The sequence below is a fragment of the Lupinus angustifolius genome, unplaced genomic scaffold (assembly GCF_001865875.1).
Source record: "Lupinus angustifolius cultivar Tanjil unplaced genomic scaffold, LupAngTanjil_v1.0 Scaffold_24_3, whole genome shotgun sequence".
In the NCBI taxonomy this organism is placed as follows: domain Eukaryota; kingdom Viridiplantae; phylum Streptophyta; class Magnoliopsida; order Fabales; family Fabaceae; genus Lupinus; species Lupinus angustifolius.
In genome coordinates, this window is record NW_017719922.1 from 51,669 (window position 1) to 73,190 (window position 21,522).

Below are 21,522 nucleotides of genomic sequence, written 5' to 3' on the forward strand. Positions count from 1 at the left end.
ATATGGATATGAAGGCAATTTATCCTACGCCCCTCGTGTCGGAGTATCTGCGCGTCCTCACTCTTTTCCCTACTCTGGGCCACCTCATTTATTAATCTTATGGCCAACATGCCATGACTGCCACTATGGCTCTGGTCATCTAAAGATTGTGGCTTGGTATGTTGATTTAGGTGTAATAAATCATTTGACCTCTGATCCATGCCTCATCGATGAACCCACTGAGCTTTTTGGGCTAGAGCACATCTTTATGGGTAATGGTAAGGGTATTTCTATTAAGTCCACTGACAATTCCTATTTTACCCCTTCCTCCAACTCTTATATTTCTCTTTCACACAATAATCTCCTTGTTTCTCATATCATTAAGAATCTTATTAGTGTCTCTCAGTTTGCCAAAGATAATGCATGTTATTTTGAATTATATGCTAATGAGTGCTTTGCTAAATCTCAGGATATTAATGAACTTCTCTTGTAATGGTTTCTCACCAAGGATGGACTTTATGCCTTTCACGGTCTTATACCAAGCTATGTACCTAGCCATTGTTTTCTTTCTAATAATAATAACACTTATCTCAAAACTCTAGGAATTGATCATAGGCTCTCCTATCCATACACTCATCATTGACAAGGGACAATGGCGAGAAAACATAGGCATGCAGTTGAAACTGGCTTAACCCGTTTAGGTCATGCTCACCTACCTATGTCCAATTGGGAGAATGCTTTACTGCTACAGTCTATCTTATAAGTAGGATTCCCTCATCTATTTTGTAGCTTATCTCGCCTCATCAGGCCTGGTATGGTGACATGCCTGATTACTTCTTTCGTAAGGTTTTTTTGGTTGTGCATGCTTTCCTTTTCTCGGACCCTATCATAAGCATAAGCTTGATTTTTGGAGTGCAGAGTGTGTATTCTTGGGTTATTCTCCCAATCACAAAGGTTAAAAGTGTTTGTCCTAGATGACAAGGTCAATATATCTAAGGATGTGATTTTCATGAGTCAAAATAAGTTATCTACTATTAATGCTCTTCAATCCTTTCTACTCACTTTTGGGGCAAGATTGGATTGCAACAACAATCGTTCTATTTCAGATGCTCTTTTTGTCAATGTTGTTGCAAGCTCTCCTTTCAATTCCTCTGAAACTGTTTCCTCTGGTAAGCATGTTCCTCCTCCACATTTTGGTTCTCATTTTTATACATTTCCACCTCGTTCGGATGCATTTAGAGCTTCAATTTGTGGATTTGGTGGTTCTGCTAGTTCTCGTGGAGGATGTCGTGGTTTTGGAGGTTTTCGTAGCTCACATGGCGGTGGTGGTAGATTTCCCACCAAAAGTGGTTATTTCTGCAACTATTGTAACATATTTAGGCATGATGTGTCACTATGCTATTATGCACCTTCTAATTTTGCTGCATCGTACTCCCAAGGCTATGACTCATCCTATTTTCCTGGTTCTTATCCTACACCATTTAATTCCTTTATGCCATGTCACCATTACAAACACTCAACCAACTTTTATCCTACTCAACATGCAATGCCTTAGCACAACCTCATCCTTCTGCCTCAGGTTTTGCTTTTGGCTCTAACACAGCTTCTTAACAACAAGTTTATCCTCATGCTATGGCTGCCATCTCGCTGATGATCCAACTCTTGTGCATGAACCTAGTGAGAAATTTTCTGCTGATCATATCTACATGGGTAATGGTGCTCTGACATTTTCATCAAAGCATCTGGTTCTTCTAAATTTTATTCCACTGCTAATCCTAACACCACTTTATTTCTCAATAGTCTTCTTGTACCATCTATAACCAAAATTCTCCTAAGTGTTTCAAAATTTTCAAGGAATAACATGTGTTACTTTGAGTTTTATCCTAATCATTGCCTTGTAAAATGTCAAGGTTCTAATCAAGTTTTGCTTAGGGGAACTGTCACTCCTGAGGGACTTTATGCTTTCACTGATCTTCATCCTCTACTTTCTGTCAAGACTGCTGGTGTTTCTGCTTATTCTTCTTTTCCTTGTATTAGTCATGCTACTGTTTTCTTGTCTTCTAATAAAGATCCTATTAGTTCTAAGGTTGTTCCTAGTAATTGTTCTTCTTATTTCTTATGGCATTGTCGCCTTGGATATGCTCATGAGAAAGCTATTAGTCATGTATTGAACACTTGTAATATTTCTCATATGAATAAAATAGTGTTAGACTTTTGTACTGCTTGCTCCCTTTTGAACTTTTGTACCTATATCTTTGGGGTCCTGCTCCTATTGATTCTCACACTAAGTTTATTATAATTTGATTATATTTCATTTAAATGGATCTGACTTGATTATGGTCATTAAGTAATAATTCGTTTTATGATTAGACTCGCTATTACTTGATTCCTTATTGTTATATAAATAGGAGTATCATGTTGTACACCATAATAACATATAGTTATATATTTCAACTTAACTTTCTCTCATATACTCATCCCTTTTTACCCTTCTTGTTTCAATATTTTTACATTGTATCATAGCCATGATACCCACCTTGGTAAAAGCTTTGGCCCACTCTCCTTATCTATGAAGCACAAATACGAATACGTGTATCGGATACGATACGTATCCGATACGTCGACACACCTTTTTTCTAAAATATGGGATACGATACGTTCCAGGATACGTGTATAAAATAATAAAAAACACATAAAATATGATAAAATTATAAGTGTAAATCAAATATAGTAGAATTAAAAAATATAACGGAAATTGAAAGTCATTGTCCTCCAAAATTCCAAGTACCAAAATTAGAAAATATAGTAGAATAATTCATAAAATTGTGTATTGTCTAGCCCTAGAAACAAAAATAGTATCAATTTCATCTCCTCCTTGACGACGATGTTGTGGATAGAGAGTCGGTATGGTGGACCAGCTATCAGAGGATCAATGCGTGTGAAGGTATGTTAGTATGAGTCTTTGTGGACTTTAAATAAATTGGTGTTTATTGAAAACGGATCTATCTTATTCTATTTTATTGAAAACAAATCTGATACGTGTCTTATATTTATTTATTTTATTTTATTGTTTTATTTTTTGGATACTCTACAAATATGTATCCTTTGCGAATCCGAGCGTGAGGGTGCTCGACGAATCCGTGCTTCAGAGCTCCTTATTACTGGTTGATTTTCTAGTTGACCATATAGTTTTACCTTTACTTAATGTTTGCCTTTTCTTTGTTTTGCTACCTACCGATGTTTAAGATTCTCCACCGCTGACATAGTCGAAACTGTCAGTAGCTTCTCTACCAAACTACTTGACCATTGACCACAACACCTCACATATCACCACTTTTGCCATTATCGAGGCTCTGACCCTAACCCGCTTTCATTGTTACCCTTTGTGTTTCTAAACTTCTAACGCAGCTAAAAATAAGCAATTGTTTTGCACATTTTGGAGGTAAATAAAAATTGAAAGGGATTCTATTGTTGTATTTGAAGCATCATTTGAACATTATTGTATTCCAAATTATCAATTATACTTTTTACACAATAAGTAATGTCCTATAGAAAAGAGTGGTCCAATGTGCAATTTTACTTTCGTAAGTGAAGAGGCTATTTCTAGGATTTGAACCCGGGATTTGAACTCATGACCTTCAGGTCACAAGCAAACATCCTTACTGTTGCGCCGAGACTTATCCTCATAATAATTAATTTCTTATAGAGTAAATTACACTGACACCCCCTGAGTTTTAGTGAAATTACACGAACCATCCCTCACGTTTTTACACCTACACAAATCCCCCTATTTTTTATACTTTCATTACATTGATCACCCCTACATGAGAAATAAGTGTAATATCTTAAACAAAAAATGTGATAAATGCAATTAAGTTAAACAAAACATGATATATTATGGACACAAGTCTAAATAATATACAAATCAATGTATTTTATTATTTTTGGTTCGTTATGATATATTACAAGAGCGATTTAAACATATCTCTTTAGAATTTTGATGCATTCTGTAACAAAAAATAATAAAGATACATTGATTTATATATTACTTGAACTTGTCTCCATACTATATCATGTTTTGTTTAACTTAATTGCATTTATCACATTTTTTCTTTAAAAGATTACACTTATTTCTCATGCAGGGGTGGTCAGTGTAATGAAAGTATAAAAAATAAGGGGGTTTGTGTAGGTGTAAAAAAATGAGGGTGGTTTGTATAATTTCACTAAAACTCAGGGGGTGTTAGTGTAATTTACTCTTTCTTATATGGATAATTATTCACCACAACAACAAAATGAAATCCTTTTGCCACTAAATGGAGTTGGGTACATGAGAAAAACTGTTGTCATTGTCTTTTATCAAAAGTAGGTTATTTAGCTCTATTAGAGACTAGATAGGTTTGTGTAACTAGTTAGGTTCACGTAAGCTTAGACTTAAGCTGTTCGTTTGTTAGCCAGCTGGCTCTCCTCTTCTCCCTTAACTTCTTTCTGTAAATATTAGTTCTCCTTCTGTAATCATTACCAATAATGAATAACAGAAAATAGTTTTTAGATTTTTAGTTGTTGTCCTTTGCCAGCAAAGTTATTCAAATTCAGCAGTAAATTTAGTATTTAACTTCTGTTGTAGCTTTAGCTTTGGCCAAATTACCGATGCAACTTTTGCTGCTGTTTGTTTCTCAGGTGAATGTCATTCTTTCAGATGGTGACTTGACAGTGAAGATGAAATTGCATTCTTTGAAAATTAAGGATGAACTTCTGGGTTGTCTATCTGGCGTTCCACGTTATCTAGCTGTTTCAGTCTTGAATAATGAAACTTTGTCTTCTTCCCCTGTTTCATTTGATTCGCATGGGAAGGATGCACCATTTGGATTTCCTGACGATGATGATAGCTTTGTGGATGCATTATCTGAATTTATTTCTCAAGCAGATGGAGGAAATCATTTGCATAATATGGATTTGGGTCAGAAAGGACGGATGATGATTACTACTGATTTTGAGTCTCTTGAAAACTTAATTCATGAAAAGGAAATTGAAAAGGGAAAGAACACTCCTCATGAGATATATTTTGAAGCAGAGGGGAGTGATCATTCAAATTTTGTATCTGTCTCTTTCGCAACAAGGAGTTCAGGCTCACCCGATTACGACGGTATAGACACACAGGTAAATACTTGATTCTTTACAGAGTTTCTGGTGTGTTTGTATGAGTCATGAAACAATGTCATAGTTACATTTCTGATGGTAATCTTCAGATGTCTGTTAGTATGTCCAAACTGGAATTTTTCTGCAACCGGCCCACTATTGTGGCTTTGATAAGTTTTGGCTTGGATATGAGTTCTGGAAATAATGTGACAAGTCATACAGACACTCTGGCAACTTCTCCAGAGGGACCTTTGGTGAAGAAGGAAAAGGCCGATGAAAAGGGTCGCGTTAAAGGATTGCTAGGATTTGGTAAAGAACGTGTAATCTTTTATTTAAACATGAATGTCGATAGTGTAACTATTTTTCTTAACAAGGAAGATGATTCTCAACTTGCTACGTTGATACAAGAAAGTTTCATAATGGATCTTAAGGTAATGACATGCTTTCTTTTTCTATACGCCCACTGGTTTCCTATCTTTTTTTAAATGACCCTTTTTATTTTTACTTTTGTTTGGAAAGCATTGATGCGTTCTATTAGTAGCTCTTATTTGCGCACAAGCTCTGAAATTAGTTTTTTTTCTTATCAAGGTTCACCCGAGTTCTCTTTCTATTGATGGAACGTTGGGCAATTTTAGACTTTGTGATACATCCCTTGGAACAGACCAATCCTGGGATTGGCTTTGTGACTTGCGAAATCCTGGTGTTGATTCCCTTATAAAGGTGTGTTTTCTTTTGCAATGAACCAACCTTTTAGGGACTCTGTATTTTTCTGTTCATTTCTGATTTTTACATTAACTTTACTGTTTAATTTTCCTTTTCAGTTCAAATTTATTTCTTATAGTGCTGAAGACGATGACTATAAAGGATATGACTACAGCTTGCAGGGTCATCTCTCAGCTGTTCGCATTGTTTTCCTTTATAGATTTGTGCAAGAGGTATGTTCAAAAACTATGTATTTTGGATTCAGAAATTAAAATTGGTAGTTTTCCATTTCTTATCTTAAAGTCGTTTAAGCTTTTCAGTTTATTGAACTTTTTTGTATAAGATTTTAATTTGGCATGGTCACTGGGTTCATATAGGCATAGCCTTTGACTATACCTATATGACACTGTTTCTCTTGAATTAGCATTCAATGGACTGATTACTATCTTTGGTAATGCTTTACTTCTCTAGATAACGGTGTATTTCATGGAACTTGCCTCTCCTCATACTGAAGAAGCCATCAAACTTGTTGATAAAGTTGGAGGATTTGAATGGTTGATTCAGAAATATGAAATAGATGGGGCTACTGCACTCAAGCTGGACCTCACACTTGACACTCCAATTATCGTTGTTCCAAGGAATTCAATCAGCAAAGAGTTAGTAAATCTCTGAATCAGTTTGTTGAATGAAACACCAATCTTATTATTCAATGGGCTTGTTGATATTTATAATGATGTAGTTGGGTGAAAATGCATTGTCTTGATATTCACATAATTGATTGTACACTGAATTACTAAGTTATGTTGTATGCTTGAGTTGTGAGAAAGTTGAGTTTTTCATGTGGAATAAGTTCTATAAGAAAGTTACTTGTGTTTCATTCTTTCTACTATCTGAGTATGGCTGGTTTGCAAGCTTCAATAGAAGAATCTTTTATTAATTCCTTAACAATAATGTCTTCCTGTCATCACAAATTATAGGGGGAATATTAAAAAAAAAGAAATAGTGCACTTTGAGGGGGACATAATGGAATTCATCACTTTTGGCCATGACCTGTTATTAATTTCCACTCTTCCATGTAATAAAATTTCTAACTTTATCTATGTCAAGGAACACCGACGTTGTGTTTATACTCAACTTTTATTTTGAAGAATGGGGGTGGCAAGTGTCAAACCCTTGACCACTCTGTCATAAAGGCCCCAATACCATGTCAAATGCCAACTCTTCTAAAAGCATAAGCTGAATGATTTTTATTCTAACAATCTGAAAAACTCTTGATCTCATTGTTTTCTTACAGTTTTATACAACTTGATCTGGGCAAGCTACATGTTAAAAATGAATTCAGTTGGCATGGTTCTCATGAAGGCGACCCTTCTGCTGTGCATATTGACCTTCTTCATGCTCAGGTACACATTTGTTTGTCATTGGGCTATCACAATTAAAATCTTTGACATGTTTCTGACTCCGATTGAATTGCAGATTCTAGGTATTAACATGTCTGTTGGAATTAATGGTTGTCTTGGAAAATCAATGGTTCGAGAATGTCAAGGATTTGATATATTTGTTCGTCGAAGCTTGAGGGATGTTTTCCGGAAAGTCCCAACATTTTCTCTTGAAGTGAAGGTAACTCCAATCCCCAATGATTAGGTGTTTGCTGTTGAAACTATAGGTTTAGGTATAGAAGGAGAAAAATGAAATATGCAAATAGTAAATTATATTGATACTATTGTGAATGATCATATTATCATATGATACAAAAAACATAACATTAACCCCAATTTATACTAATACTAAACTCCTAATTAAATAAGGAAATATAAGATAAGATAAAGTAATCTAAATCCTAAGAGATCTTCTAAGTACTTTAAACAAATCTAAGATCTAATTATCATGATATGAGATATTATCTCTAAGTATTCTCTACATATTCTCTATAAGATAATCTAATTTATTCTCGGATACTTCCATATTCTAACATTTACTTACAAAATATGCAAGGCTGTACTATTTCTTTAGGACTCCGAATTAATAGCCTTCTTGAAAATTAAAACTATAACCTCATTTTTCCCTCGAGTGAATAGAAGTTCTCCATTGGAGTCAACTGCATCTTCGTAGATTTCTGGTTAGATTCATTTGCCATGGGAATGAAAAATTTACTGAGGTTAATGATTGATTAAAATGTCATAGAGGAGAACCAAATATCTTCTGATGGGATTTCCTAAAAGAAAACATTTTGTGAAGTCCATGAAGATTATATGTAAACAATTTTGTTTCAAAGGAAGTATAAGGACATCAATTTTCCCTAGATCCATGCATTCTGTTCCTGCTAATGCCTCCAAAGAACAACATACAAAGTGCACTGCCACAACACTTTTGTTTTACCAAAGCCCCTAAACATAATTAAAAGAATGGTCTTCAAGATCCGAGGGCGTTCCCACCCACGGTTTGTTAGTCTCCCAACCCAAATATATATGTGAATCTCCAAACTAAAACAGTTTCATGTCATAAGTAGATTGCATATATTTCACGCCACAGAATAGACCACATTCTTAGCTAATTTTATGATCTCTTGTGCAGGTGGATTCATTGCATGGTATAATGTCTGATAAAGAATATAAGGTGATTTTGGATTGTACATACATGAACTTAGCAGAAGAACCAAGGCTTCCCACAAGCTTTCGCGAGGGTAAATCGGATTCGAAGGATACTATTAAGCTTCTGGTGGATAAGGTCAACATGAACAGTCAACTTCTGTTGTCACAAACAGTTACAATTATTGGTGTTGTGGTTAATCATGCCTTCCTGGAGCTTTGTAATGGCCCTGATGGGGAGTCACCCTTGGCACATATTTCTGTGAGTTTTTAAATTATAAGCAGATTACTCAGATATCTATGTATACAGTTTTTTCACATGACATTTCCTTTGTTCGGATATTATAATATAACCAAATCATGTAAACTTCTTGCTTATCTTTCATTCCCACTTTATCATTATTCTTGCAGTTGGAAGGTCTTTGGGTTTCATATCGTATGACTTCTTTATCAGAGACGGACCTATTCGTGACTATTCCAAAATTCTCCATACTAGATGTCCGCCCCGATACGAAACCTGAAATGCGTCTAATGCTTGGATCATCTTCCGATGCTTCCAAACAAACAGTTACTGGAAAGGTTCCTTTTCCATTTAACACGGGTAGCTTTAGGAGGACATCCAGTGAAGTTAAAATTGACGTTGACATGCCAATTTCAACAATGTTCTTGATGGACTACAGGTGGAGGATGTCATCCCAATCATTTGTGATTCGTGTGCAGCAACCTCGGGTTCTTGTTGTGCCAGATTTCCTTATTGCAGTGGCTGAATTTTTTGTGCCTGCTCTAGGAGCACTAACTGGAAGAGAGGAAACAATGGATCCAAAGAATGATCCTATTAGCAGAACCAGCAACATAGTGCTAATGGAATCAGTTTACAAGCAGACAGAAGATATGGTGCACCTCTCCCCATCAAAACAGTTAGTGGCTGATTGTGTAGGCATTGATGAATATACTTATGATGCTTGTGGAAAGACTATTTGTTTATCCATTGAAACTGATGCGAGGGATGTCAGGAGCACAAGGTTCAGACCAATTATAGTTATTGGACACGGCAAGAGATTGCGATTTATGAATGTAAAAATTGAGGTAATATGTTTACTGTCAATCTGTAAGTTATCTATTGGGTTTGCTGCTTATATTTGAGAGAGAAGTTCCTTATTAAAGCAACCTCAAGAATCAACGTAAAAAGATAAGAAAAGAAAATAGAGAGTATATGCTTTTAACAAAATTAAGATTCTGAATTGTAAATTTATTGAATTGGTAACAACAAAGGGGATCCCTATTTATAGGAATCAGAACAGAGGCCAAAAGGAAAGTGAGGAACTGCTTACCTCCTATAACTAACTAGAAAAACAGTTACTGAATAATCAGTAACAGAAAACAAACCTCTAACTGTTTAACAGTTAGAGCTAAACCAAAACACGTGTTATAATTGAAACCAAGTTTCAATTTGACACGTGATCTCTAATAATCCAAAATTGTCTCTATATTTATGATCAATATTGGTGATAGGTTATCAAGTTTTCTTATTTAGAAGTTGAAATTCATTTATTCTTATACTGCCTAGTTATCATATCATTGTAAAGTGGTGGTGTTGTGGAAGCTATCGTTGCACAGTGTTAGTCACAAACATTGAAATGAAGGGCAAGAGATAAATAGAAGTGAAGAATTGTTGCCCTTTATTCAAATATTGGGTTGAGTGGTTACCAATATATTAGTAAAATATTAGGATTACAAGATATACATATATAACATTGGTTTCTTTCATTATGGGCCTTGGGTGTTTCCATTTGGTGCAAACTTATAACAATGAAGTTGAGATCATATATATCATTGGTTCCTCTCATTCATTCTAATACTAGGTAATGTGAAACTTCATACAATAATATATTTGAAGCATCCCAAAAATCTCTACCTTGATTAAAATAGACGGACATCTCGTTCCTTAAGATATGTATGCAAGAATTTTCACCTTAGCGAATATCTCACTCCACCTTGTTCAATGTCTAGCTCTCATTACCAGCTCCTCCATGTGACTTTCTATACACGACAATTTGCCTCCCTTCAGCATAAACCTTTATGAATATTCTTGACGATGTTATCAGTAATCCAGCTCTCTAAACTTGTAGTATAACTTCTCGTACCACCGTCCAACATAATACATTGCCTAGCTCTCCATTGCTAGGAAGTCTTTTGATATTATGGAACCTCTAAACCAAAATTCACCAAAAACCGTCATCTTCAATACTCAGCTCAATTGATCCATGAAGTTTCATTAGATAGCCTTAATCGCTACAACTATTGTCTACTGCGACAATCGTTGTCCAAAAAATTATCATACTCCACCTTAAGGAGTATGCCACCATAGACCTCGCATCAATATTAACCAATAACCATACCACACCCATACGTCCAAGCTATACCTGTGTCACACCTTGCATCAAAGTCAAGCATCACTTGTGTGCTTTTGTGGATGCGCTAGCATTAACATCCTTCTCCATGGTGCTACAGAAACACCGTAAGGATTCACTACTTCCCTTCTCAGAAGATCATTCTCTCCATTGGCAGAGAGATATTGTCAGCACCTGTTTCAGAGTCTAATCCTCCACCCGGACCCCTATCTTTATCTAGGTCCTAATCCAATAAATGGATTCCTAGGGTTCTGGATCCAACATGATTGTGTTTCCCACCACGATCTCGCCATGTTTCCTTCTCTTTTGACTCATCTGGTTTATTCTCGTGCAATGCCTTTGACAAACTTTGTCCAACCAACACACCTTCACTTTCCCTTGCCATAATCCATAGTTACTAGTTCTCCACCATGAATCTAGCACATAGGTTGAGAGTTATTTACCAATTAGCTCCGATATTAATTATTGGTTCAGTGGAAGCAACCATTGCGCAGCGTTGGCCATTAGCAATCAAATAAAAGTTAAGAGAATAATAGAAGACAAGAGAATTTGTTAATGAGATTCAACCAATTGTGCCTACGTCCCTAAGAGCATTGATGGGCTACCAATCTATTAATAAGAGATTAGGATTACAAGATATACCATACCCAATTAGGATTTACATGTTACATATATATTCTTGTACCCCAACCCAATACTATTGCCAAAGCCCATATGATGTTTCCAAGTGGTGCATATTATAACAAGGGAGTTGAGTCTAATACTAGGCAATGTGAGAATTTATACAATAATATATTTCAAGCATCCCCAACATAGAGCATGTAGTTTTAAAGTATATGATGAATGTTTGCCTTTCCTCAAAATTTTGAACTTTTTTGCTGAATATTTCCAGAGTTTTAGTATAACTTAGGAGACAGGTGTTTATGGCAGTGTCATTTCCGCTGTTTTTCAGTTTTCCTGGACGTGAGAACAATATTTGGGGTTTTTAAGGATCTATCTTTATACTATGTTGTTGGGTTAGGTTTTTTTTTTACTGTGTGAGTGGCCTTGTTTGTCCATACCCTGGCAAATATGCAGGGACATTTAGTTGCTTTTTTAAATTGATGGATAATTTTGGTTCTCTTCCAGTTTTACTTTTTTCTACTAATAGTTTGCTCTCTGTGGCAATATCTTTGCTTTCATCCAACTTCTAACTCAGACTAGCTGCATGGTAGAAGCTTACATCTTTGTTACTTCTTTATTTATCAGAATGGTTTTCTACTAAGAAAGTATACGTACCTGAGTTATGATAGCAGCTACTCAATCTCTACTGAAGATGGTGTTGACATTGTGTTGGAAGACAATTTGCCATCTGGTGACGAGAAAAGACTCATGAATCAAACATCAGGCACTTCTGTGTATTCTCAAAGTGAATCGAGTGGAACTCAAAGTTTTAGCTTTGAAACCCAGGTAGATTTTCCTAGAATAATATGGTTAAATATTTTTAACTCATGCTCAAGACAGTACATGCCTATTTTAATTATTACCATTATTTAAATTGGATAACTCATTAGATCTTAGCATCCTCTGCTCTCCAAAACCAAAACCATTTTCCGGTAGTTGCATTACTGGAACATTGGTCTAAGTAATGGTTTGCACATAACATCTAAGAGACTAGAGTGGTTGTAATTTGTGCAGTGCTTTCTGTTGTGTGACTAATTACATTAAGAGTGGAAAGCAAAAGCAAAATTGCTAATCCTTAGTGTTGTTGAAGAACTTTAGAAAAGGGATAAACTAGAACTCATGGTTGGCATTTCATACCACTCGAACAATACAAAACATCGAGATTCTTGCCAATATTCAAAAATTGAAAGTTGCCTGGTATTATTGGATGTTTGGTTATCGTGTTCTAACTTCTCAATCTGCATCTAACTGAATGAACAATTTTCCATGCTCAATTTCATTAACAAATCAAAGCAATACACAATAAGAACCTCCAACATGGTTTATTAATTTAGTATATGTAAGTGCTCTAGAGTTCAATCTTCCACACAGATTTTACTAAACAAGATTATTTTATTTTGACACATAGTAAAAGGAGTCATTGTCTTTGTAATTATGTCATTCATGTGCTTCACCTGATAGTTTAAGCTTTTGGGAGACTTGTTTCTTGACAATCTGTATAGGTAGTGTGCATTGTCCTTTGTTTACTATTGTTGAAATTATAGGAATTAGTGAAAGGAGTAAAATGAAATGATCATAATAGTAAATTGTATTGATAATATTGTGAGTGATCAATGATGATGTGATTATTTGATACAAAAGACAAAGTTAACCCCTATTTATACTAATACTAGATTCCTAATTAAATAAGAAAGCAAATCATAAAATAAAGTAATCTCAATCCTAAGAGATCTTCTAAGATACAATCATCATAATGAGATATTATCTCTATATGTAAGTATCTCAAGATATTCTCTATAAGATGATTTTAGATATTATGATATATTTTTATATATTCTAACAACTATATTTTCACTTTTTCCAAAGATGTGGAAGAAAAGAACTTAAGATATTATTCTAGCTTTAATTAATGGCAAAAATTACCATCGCCTGAAGAGGTTGCATCTCTCATTTTTTTACTATGTTTTGTTTTACCTTGGTGGTCTTCTGTCTGATGATTTTTGTACTTTGATACTAGGTTGTTTCTTCAGAGCTCACCTTCTATGATGGTTCCAAGTCGTTTCTGGATGATACATCCTATGGCGAGAAGCTTATTCGCGCAAAGTTGGACCTGAGCTTCATGTGAGATATTTTTTAGGGAAAACATTAAATTCTCTTTAGAGAATTATGATTTATGAATTCTTGGTAGAAATGTTTCTAGAGTGTATTAGAGTTCTAGGCTTAAGTATAGGTAGTTGTGTTAGCAGCTATTAGTTAGTTTCAGCTGTGTTAGGCAGCGCCAGCTGAGTCTCTGTAAATAGAGATGGCCTCTTTTTGTAAAACTAAGCAACTCAGTTTCATAGTGATTTAGGTGGGGAGTTCAGGTCATTCAGTTCTTATCTACAACAGTTAGGTATTCATGATGTTTCCAAGTCATTTCTGGATGATTCATCCTATGGCGAGAAGCTTATTCATGCAAAGTTGGACCTGAGCTTCATGAGATATTTTTGGGAGAAAACTTTAAATTCTCTTTGGAGAATTATGATTTATAAATTCTTGGTAAGAATATTATTAGAGTTCTAGGCTTGTATAGGTAGTTGTGTTAACGGCTGTTAGGTGGGGAGTTCAAATCATTCAGTTCTTATATACAACAGTTAGGTATCAATCAGACTTGCATGTCCCCTTACCATCAAGATGGAACTATTGAAAGGAAGCATAAGCATATAGTTGAAACTGGTTTGGCACTTCTTGCTTGTGCTTGCTTGCCTCTAAAATTTTGAGATTGGGCTTTCCTCACCACTGTTCATCTTATTAACTGACTTCCCTCCTCTGATCTAACCAATAAATCACCTCACTCTTCTATATGGACATACTCATGATTATATGTAACTGAGGCTATGTTTGAGAGTCTTGTTTTAGAGGGGGAAGGAAGGGAAATGATGCTTGGAAAAAGCCTCCCTTGTTTGTGAGTTGGGGGAAAGAGAGAAAGGTTTTGAAAGTTTTCTGATGCACTCTAAAACCCTCCACATGTTCATTTGTATGGTTTCCCCAATTTGGGATTTTTCTGGAGAGAAACATGTCAAAATATATATACCTCACTCAGAGTCCGTTCAATCCTTTCTAGCCACTTTTATTCTTAATCATGTTCCTAGCACTACTTCAATTCCTCCCACTTCCTTTCCTTACATAATTTTGTCCCTATCTCTTTCCATTGCATGCAAATTCGGTCCAAATTAGAGATTTCCAAAGTTATTTACCCATAGTTCTCGCTCATAGTGAACCTACTTATACCAAGGCTACTCTTGTTGATCCTGTTTGGAAATCAGCTATACAAGAAAAATATAACGCTCTTATTAGCCTTCGGACTTGGAGTCTAGTGTCTCTTCCTAATACCAAGGAAGCCATTGGATGTAAATGGGTATTTCGAGTCAAACAAAATTCAAACGCTTCAGTAAGCAGATACAAAGCTTGTTTGGTTGCAAAAGGTTTTCAACAAAAAACAAGATGTTGACTATTATGGAACTTTTTCTCCAGTTAAAAAACCAGTTAGAATCATATTTCTTCTTACTCTTGCCCTAACCTACAATTGGCCTCTATGGCAACTAAATGTTAATAATGTCTTCTTAATGGTATTCTTAATGAGGAAGTCTATATGCAACAACCACTTGTTTTTCATCATCAAGACAAATCCCTAGTGTGCAAACTAACTCTATATGGTCTCAAACAAACCCCTAGACAGTGGTTTGAGAAGCTCAGAGAGATTGTTTCATCTTGGTTTTAGGACCAGCAAATCTGACAATTCTCCTAACTACAATCTTTCTTCCCTGGTGTGTAGATGATATTACCATAATTGGGTCTTTATCTCATGTAGAAGACCTCATTCAGAAATGCAGTTCTGTTTTTTCTCTTAATGAGCTTAGCCATCTTGATTATTTTCTTGGCATATAGGTAAAAAATTTAAAGGATAACTCATTACTACACAAAGACCAAGTACATCAGTGATTTTCTTGCAAGAGCTCATATGAGTGATGCCAAACGTGCTAATTCTCCCATGCTCACGAGTTGTAAACTAAGGAAGGGTCCAACTGATTTGACAATCCTTCATTGTACAAGTCCATAGTTGGGGCATTACATTATGCCACAGTAACAAGACCAAACCTATCCTACTAAGTTAACAAGGTATGTCAGTTTCTTTCAGAACTTCTAGAAGAACATTGGAGTATGATCAAGAGAATTTTGAGGTACCTTACTGGTACTTAGAACCATGGTCTTCATCTTCAGCCTTCTTCACTTTCTGCACATTTCTCTTAGCGGTTTATGTTGTGTGGATTAGGCTTCTGATTGTGATGGTAGAAGGTCCACATTAGTTGCATGTCTCTTTGTATGACCAAATCTTTTCACATGATGATCTAAAAAATAACAAACCATTTTCAGATAAAGCAGAAGCTAGATATAGAAGTTTGGCGTTAATTGCTCAGAAGTTTATGTGGGTGCAACCCCTTTTATCTGAACTCAAGTTCTCCTACTTAACTCCATTGGTATTGTGCGATAATCGTAGTATAGTAGCTATGACCCTTATTCTAGTATTACACCAGAGAACTAAGCATATTCAACCACTTATTTTTTGTCAGAGACAGGTTTCAAAACAAGTCTACTCTAGTTAAACCTATACCTACCAATTTTCAGACTACATACATACTTATAAAGCATTGACGTAAGGTAGCTTGCTTTTTGACCTGGAGGTCATGTTTTCAAATCTTGGAAATAACTCATTTGCTTGTAAGGATAAGGATGGATAGATCTACTTTCCCCAGACCTTACTTTGTGAGAGGCTTGTTACTGAACCGCTTCTTTTAGACATAGAAAACCCTTATCTCTTGCCAATACATCACTTTAAAGTCTTTGACCTTCCTTCCTTGGAGAACCCTTCATATTAGAGCTCATGACTAGAGCTCTAGGCTTAAGTAAATATAGGTAGTTGTGTTAGCAGCTATTAGTTAATGTTAGTTGTGTTAGGCAGAGCCAGCTGGCTTGGGTCTCTATAAATAGAATTAGAGATGTCCTCTCTTTGTGTAAGAAAATGAAGAAAAATAAGAAGAGAGAAGAGAAAGAGAGAGAACAGTTACTGTAACTAACTTTAGGTTAGTTATTTTCTGTTTTTGGAATCTTATTAGATGAGTGCTTACTCAATCCTATTTATAGGAGAATAGAGGCACATTAGGGCATAACTGTTTTGTACAATCAGTTTTGCCATCTGGCAATATTAACTATTCTAATATACCCCCCCTGAAAAGGAACTCCCCTTTTTCTATAACAGCATGATTTAGATACACTTATTAGTTAGGTTAGTTAGGGACAAGGCATCTGTCACTCTAAGGGATTTTCTCATTGAAAGGAACTTGGATGTTGACAGAGGCTTTGTTAGGACATCTGCAGTTTGATGTTCTTATGGAATATGCTTTACTTGAAGAGCCTTTGATTGGATTCTGTCTCTTACAAAGAACAGGTCCAGTTCAATGTGCTTTGTCCTGTTGTGAGGGACAGGGTTGTGAGCCATGGCAATGTCCTGTTGTGAAGGACAGGATTGTGAGCCATAGCAACAGTGCTAAGGTTATCACAGAGAACCAGAGGGGTTTGATATTTGTATTGTAACTCTGAGAAAAGAGATTCAATCCAGATCACTTCTTGAGTAGCCAGAGCCAAGCTTCTGTACTCAGCCTCTGTACTAGACCTGGAAATGGTTTGTTGCTTCTTTGACCACCAAGTGACAATATTTGGTCCAACAAAGATGCAAGCTCCTGAGATGGATTTTCTGTCATCAAGGTCTGAGGCCCAATCAGCATTACAACAAGCCATGATAGCAATAGGAGTAGAAGAAACAGCAGGCTTGATGTGTAGACCTAAGGAGGATGACCCTTGTAAATATCTCAGGATTCTCTTCACTGCACTCCAGTGTTGAAGCAGAGGTTTGCTCATGAATTGGCAAACTTTATTTACACTGAATACTAGATCTAGTCTAGTTACAGTGGCATACTGCAGAGCACCTACAATAGACCTGTATAGAGTAGGATCTTCAAACTGTTCTGAACCAGACTTGGTTAATTTGCAGGAAGTTCCCATAGGAGTAGGAGTAGATTTGGCAGTGTTCATATTAGCCCTTAGTAGAAGGTCTCTGATATATTTGGATTGAGAGAGAAAAAGGGAACCATCAGTGAGGTGTTTAACTTCTATTCCAAGAAAGTAGTCAAGAGAGCCAAGCTTTTTGAGAGCAAAACTATTGCTGAGTTTGTCAATAACTCTGTGAACTTGAGAGGTAGAGGATCCAGTGACTATAATGTCATCAACATAAACCAGAACAAACACCTTGTATGTAGGAGTAATTTGAATAAACAGAGAATTGTCACATTTGCTTATATGAAAACCAAGTTGAGCTAAAGTACCTTTTAGTTTTTCAAACCACTGTCTAGGTGCTTGTTTCAGACCATATAGGGCTTTGTGAAGCTTGCACACGAAAATGAAGAAAAATAAGAAGAGAGAAGAGAAAGAGAGAGAACAGTTACTGTAACTAACTTTAGGTTAGTTATTTTCTGTTTTTGGAATCTTATTAGATGAGTGCTTACTCAATCCTATTTATAGGAGAATAGAGGCACATTAGGGCATAACTGTTTTGTACAATCAGTTTTGCCATCTGGCAATATTAACTATTCTAATACTTTGTAAAACTAAGTTTCCATTATAAGAAACATAATTACTCTTTCTCTATCTCTCTCACTTACTCTCTCCCTTCAGTTTCTTTCTTACAAACATCCAGTTTAGAAAAAATTAGCTAAAGTTGTTAATTTTGTCTGTCATTATAGGGATAATCTAGGTAGTCAATCCCATGTGATAGTAGTGCAACAAAGGAGGTTGTTGTCCTTCCCTGCGACGGATTGGCACATAGCGGTGCGTTTGGCCGTTGCAGGTTGAGTTGTAGCAGAGATGTGGCCAAAACCAGTTGGGGAACCCGCTCCAGCATGAAGAACCCTACATTTATCGGGAAATTTTAGTTTTGCCCTTATTTTTTATTACATGTCATTGGTTTTTATTTTTTATTACATGGCCCTAATTTTAACCCTCTCCCTTTCCTTCCTTTTAAAAAATTACGTGAAAACACACGTACTTCACTACCTTCCCTTCCTTATGTGAATTTCTTTTTGTTTTCTCTCTTTACATGTTCAACACTTTCTGATTTTAATGTATTCCTTATATTCCTTTTGTTTCCCCTTCTTTTCCTTCCTTTCCTTTTGTTTTCCCCTTCCATTCCTTCTGTGAGTTTCTTTATGTTATCAAAACTTATAGAGTATGAATTACTTATATTTTAATGTATTTGGTGTACTTGTATATTTATGTGTAGGTATAACATCTAATTTGTTGTATTTGAAGTTTTTTTTATGTATTTATATGTTTAGGATATAAATTACTTATATTTTTCCCTTAGTTGTAGCGGTCATCCCGCGATAGTGCTTTTGGGGTCAACTGCTATGTTCCGCTATCCATAATAGAGCCAACCCAATTATCAGTTTTATTTCTTTCAAAACTCTCCTAATCTACCAATATGTCCAATTTCTATTATTTTCCTTGATACTTTTATTTTTATTAAAAAGTGGAAATAGTCCCCTAGACAAATATTTGAACTGTAACACTTTCTTCTATCAATTTGAGTAGGTATTCCTCCAAGGAAAAGGATGCTTGGATTAGAGCTCTGGTGAAGGATTTTACTCTTGAGGCTGGTTCTGGTCTTATCATTCTAGATCCAGTGGATATATCAGGGGGGTACACTTCTGTGAAGGAAAGAACAAATATTTCTTTGCTATCAACAGACATTTGTATTCATCTTTCACTTAGTGCTGTTTCCCTTATACTCAATTTGCAAAGTCAGGCATCTTCTGCATTAAGTTTCGGAAATGCAACTGCGCTGGTTCCGTGCACCAACTTTGACCGAATTTGGGTTTCTGGAAAAGGTTTCTTCCAAATTAATTTGAATGGCTTGACCACAATTTTTCTTATATTTATCATTCTTATTTCATCTTATTGATTTACATGTTGTATACTTTCGACCATATAGCTGTGAGACCAGGTCCTTTAATGTTGAACTATTTGGTCTTCTGTACTTTTCAGGGACTAGTCCAGACAATATCACCTTTTGGAGGCCTCGGGCACCTGCCAATTATGTTGTATTAGGAGATTGTGTGACATCAAGGTTTATTTTTTATCTTTTCAGAGCTGCATTGTTTTGAATTCTAATCTTCTTGAATTCACGATTGTGCCCATGAAAATCTACTTTAGGAGGATATATTTTAGTCAACATCAAAGTTGGATCTGGAAAATGCCATTTAAAATTGCTGAAAAAGAGGAACGAAACGGTAGAAGGGGGTCTTAAATAAAAGATGGTTTCATGATTGCAATGCTAAAATTCTACTGCAAGTTCTAATCTTCTCATTATTTTTCGAACCTGTTTATAGTTTTATTCTGGGATGCCAAAGATCTACAGGTTAGAAGTTATCTGGTTTTTAAAAGTAGGTGAATCTGCAAACTAAACTTGCAACCAGAGGGAAGAGGGAGAGAGGTTATGGACTTAAAGATTTGATGATAATTAGCTTATAATTAGATTAGTATTCATTACGTAGAAACAATGTTAGAATACTTCAGAGAATATGGCTGTTCCATCTGCATTTGACTTTAAATTTGATAGTGTTCACTTATTTTGCAAGTGTTGTTTTTTTGTGAACTGTGATTTTCTTGTTTTCTGTTTCTGATATGATGAGTACTGAATATTCTAGATTCTGTATGATGTTAATTTACATTTTAATACCTTGACTTGTCAGATCAATTCCTCCGTCACAGGCAGTAATGGCAGTAAGTAACATGTATGGCCGTGTAAGGAAGCCAGTTGATTTCCATCTTATTGGGTCATTCCTGGACATTCAAGGCGATGGTGGAGGTGAAGAAAATTCTGTTGATGACAGTGATTGTTCTCTTTGGATGCCCATTGCGCCCCCAGGTTACACAGCATTGGGCTGTGTAGCCCATGTTGGGAACCAACCACCACCAAATCATATTGTTCATTGCTTACGTTCTGATCTTTTAACATCAACAAAATGTTCAGACTGCTTATTTAATATCCCGCCAAATAATCAATTAACCTCTGGATTTAGCATATGGCGCCTTGATAATGCTATTGGCTCATTTCTGGCACATTCTTCAACTGGTTGCCCCCTGAATGACAAATGTTATAACTTAAATCATTTGCTTGTCTGGAATTCAAATAGGGTTCCTCTGATAGGTTCAGTCTCAGATTTCAATTCTGATCCTGAAAATAATAATCAGCAGACAAGCAAAAGTGTGAACACGTCAGGATGGGATATCCTCAAATCCATTTCAAAAGCAACTAACTGCTATATGTCTACACCGAACTTTGAAAGAATTTGGTGGGACAAAGGTAGTGATCTCCGTCGTCCAGTCTCTATTTGGCGACCTATTGCACGTCGTGGTTATGCAGTCTTGGGTGATTGCATCACTGAAGGGTTAGACCTTGTTATCTTTTCAGGCTTTTTATAAATTTCTATTTTCGTTCTGTTAAATAATTTGCTTCATTTTTTTTTTGCATAATCTTGTCTCTTTCCGTCATTTCAGGCTGGAACCTCCTGCACTAGGAATAATCTTCAAGAATGACAATCCTGATATATCTTTAAAACCTGTTCAATTTACCAAAGTTTCCCATATTGGTGGCAAAGGGGTTGATGAAATTTTCTTCTGGTATCCTATAGCTCCTCCTGGTTATGTTTCTCTAGGTTGTGTAGTCACCCGAACAGATGAAGCACCACGTGCAGATTTGCTTTGCTGCCCGAGGATGGATCTTGTTAGCCAAGCAAACATTCATGAGGTGCCTCTTTCGAGGTCTTCAAGCTCACGGGCTCCTCAATGCTGGAGCATATGGAAAGTAGAAAATCAGGTTACTCTTACTTACACTTGACTTAAGTCACCCTAACATTTTGTATAAGTTCTAAAGTTTAAACACTATATAG

General features: G+C 35.8%; 1 protein-coding gene and 1 long non-coding RNA gene across 3 annotated transcripts in view; both read left to right on the top strand.

The window, feature by feature from the left end:
- LOC109338390 overlaps positions 1-21,522 on the top strand; it is a 75,237-nt gene that overhangs the window by 40,164 nt on the left and 13,551 nt on the right. For both annotated transcript variants that reach the window (XM_019575616.1, XM_019575614.1), the window contains 15 exons: positions 4,657-5,136; positions 5,226-5,546; positions 5,704-5,835; positions 5,937-6,050; positions 6,289-6,473; positions 7,112-7,220; positions 7,294-7,437; positions 8,392-8,667; positions 8,817-9,491; positions 12,065-12,265; positions 13,497-13,600; positions 19,163-19,458; positions 19,616-19,697; positions 20,323-21,021; positions 21,131-21,449. In XM_019575616.1, coding sequence (XP_019431161.1) covers positions 4,657-5,136; positions 5,226-5,546; positions 5,704-5,835; positions 5,937-6,050; positions 6,289-6,473; positions 7,112-7,220; positions 7,294-7,437; positions 8,392-8,667; positions 8,817-9,491; positions 12,065-12,265; positions 13,497-13,600; positions 19,163-19,458; positions 19,616-19,697; positions 20,323-21,021; positions 21,131-21,449 — 4,137 coding nt within the window. The remainder of the gene's footprint in view (positions 1-4,656; positions 5,137-5,225; positions 5,547-5,703; positions 5,836-5,936; positions 6,051-6,288; positions 6,474-7,111; positions 7,221-7,293; positions 7,438-8,391; positions 8,668-8,816; positions 9,492-12,064; positions 12,266-13,496; positions 13,601-19,162; positions 19,459-19,615; positions 19,698-20,322; positions 21,022-21,130; positions 21,450-21,522) is intronic.
- On the top strand, positions 13,610-16,283 carry LOC109338391. Its single transcript, XR_002106546.1, has 3 exons — positions 13,610-13,709; positions 14,052-15,355; positions 15,937-16,283. It is a non-coding gene; the product is annotated as an uncharacterized LOC109338391 (long non-coding RNA).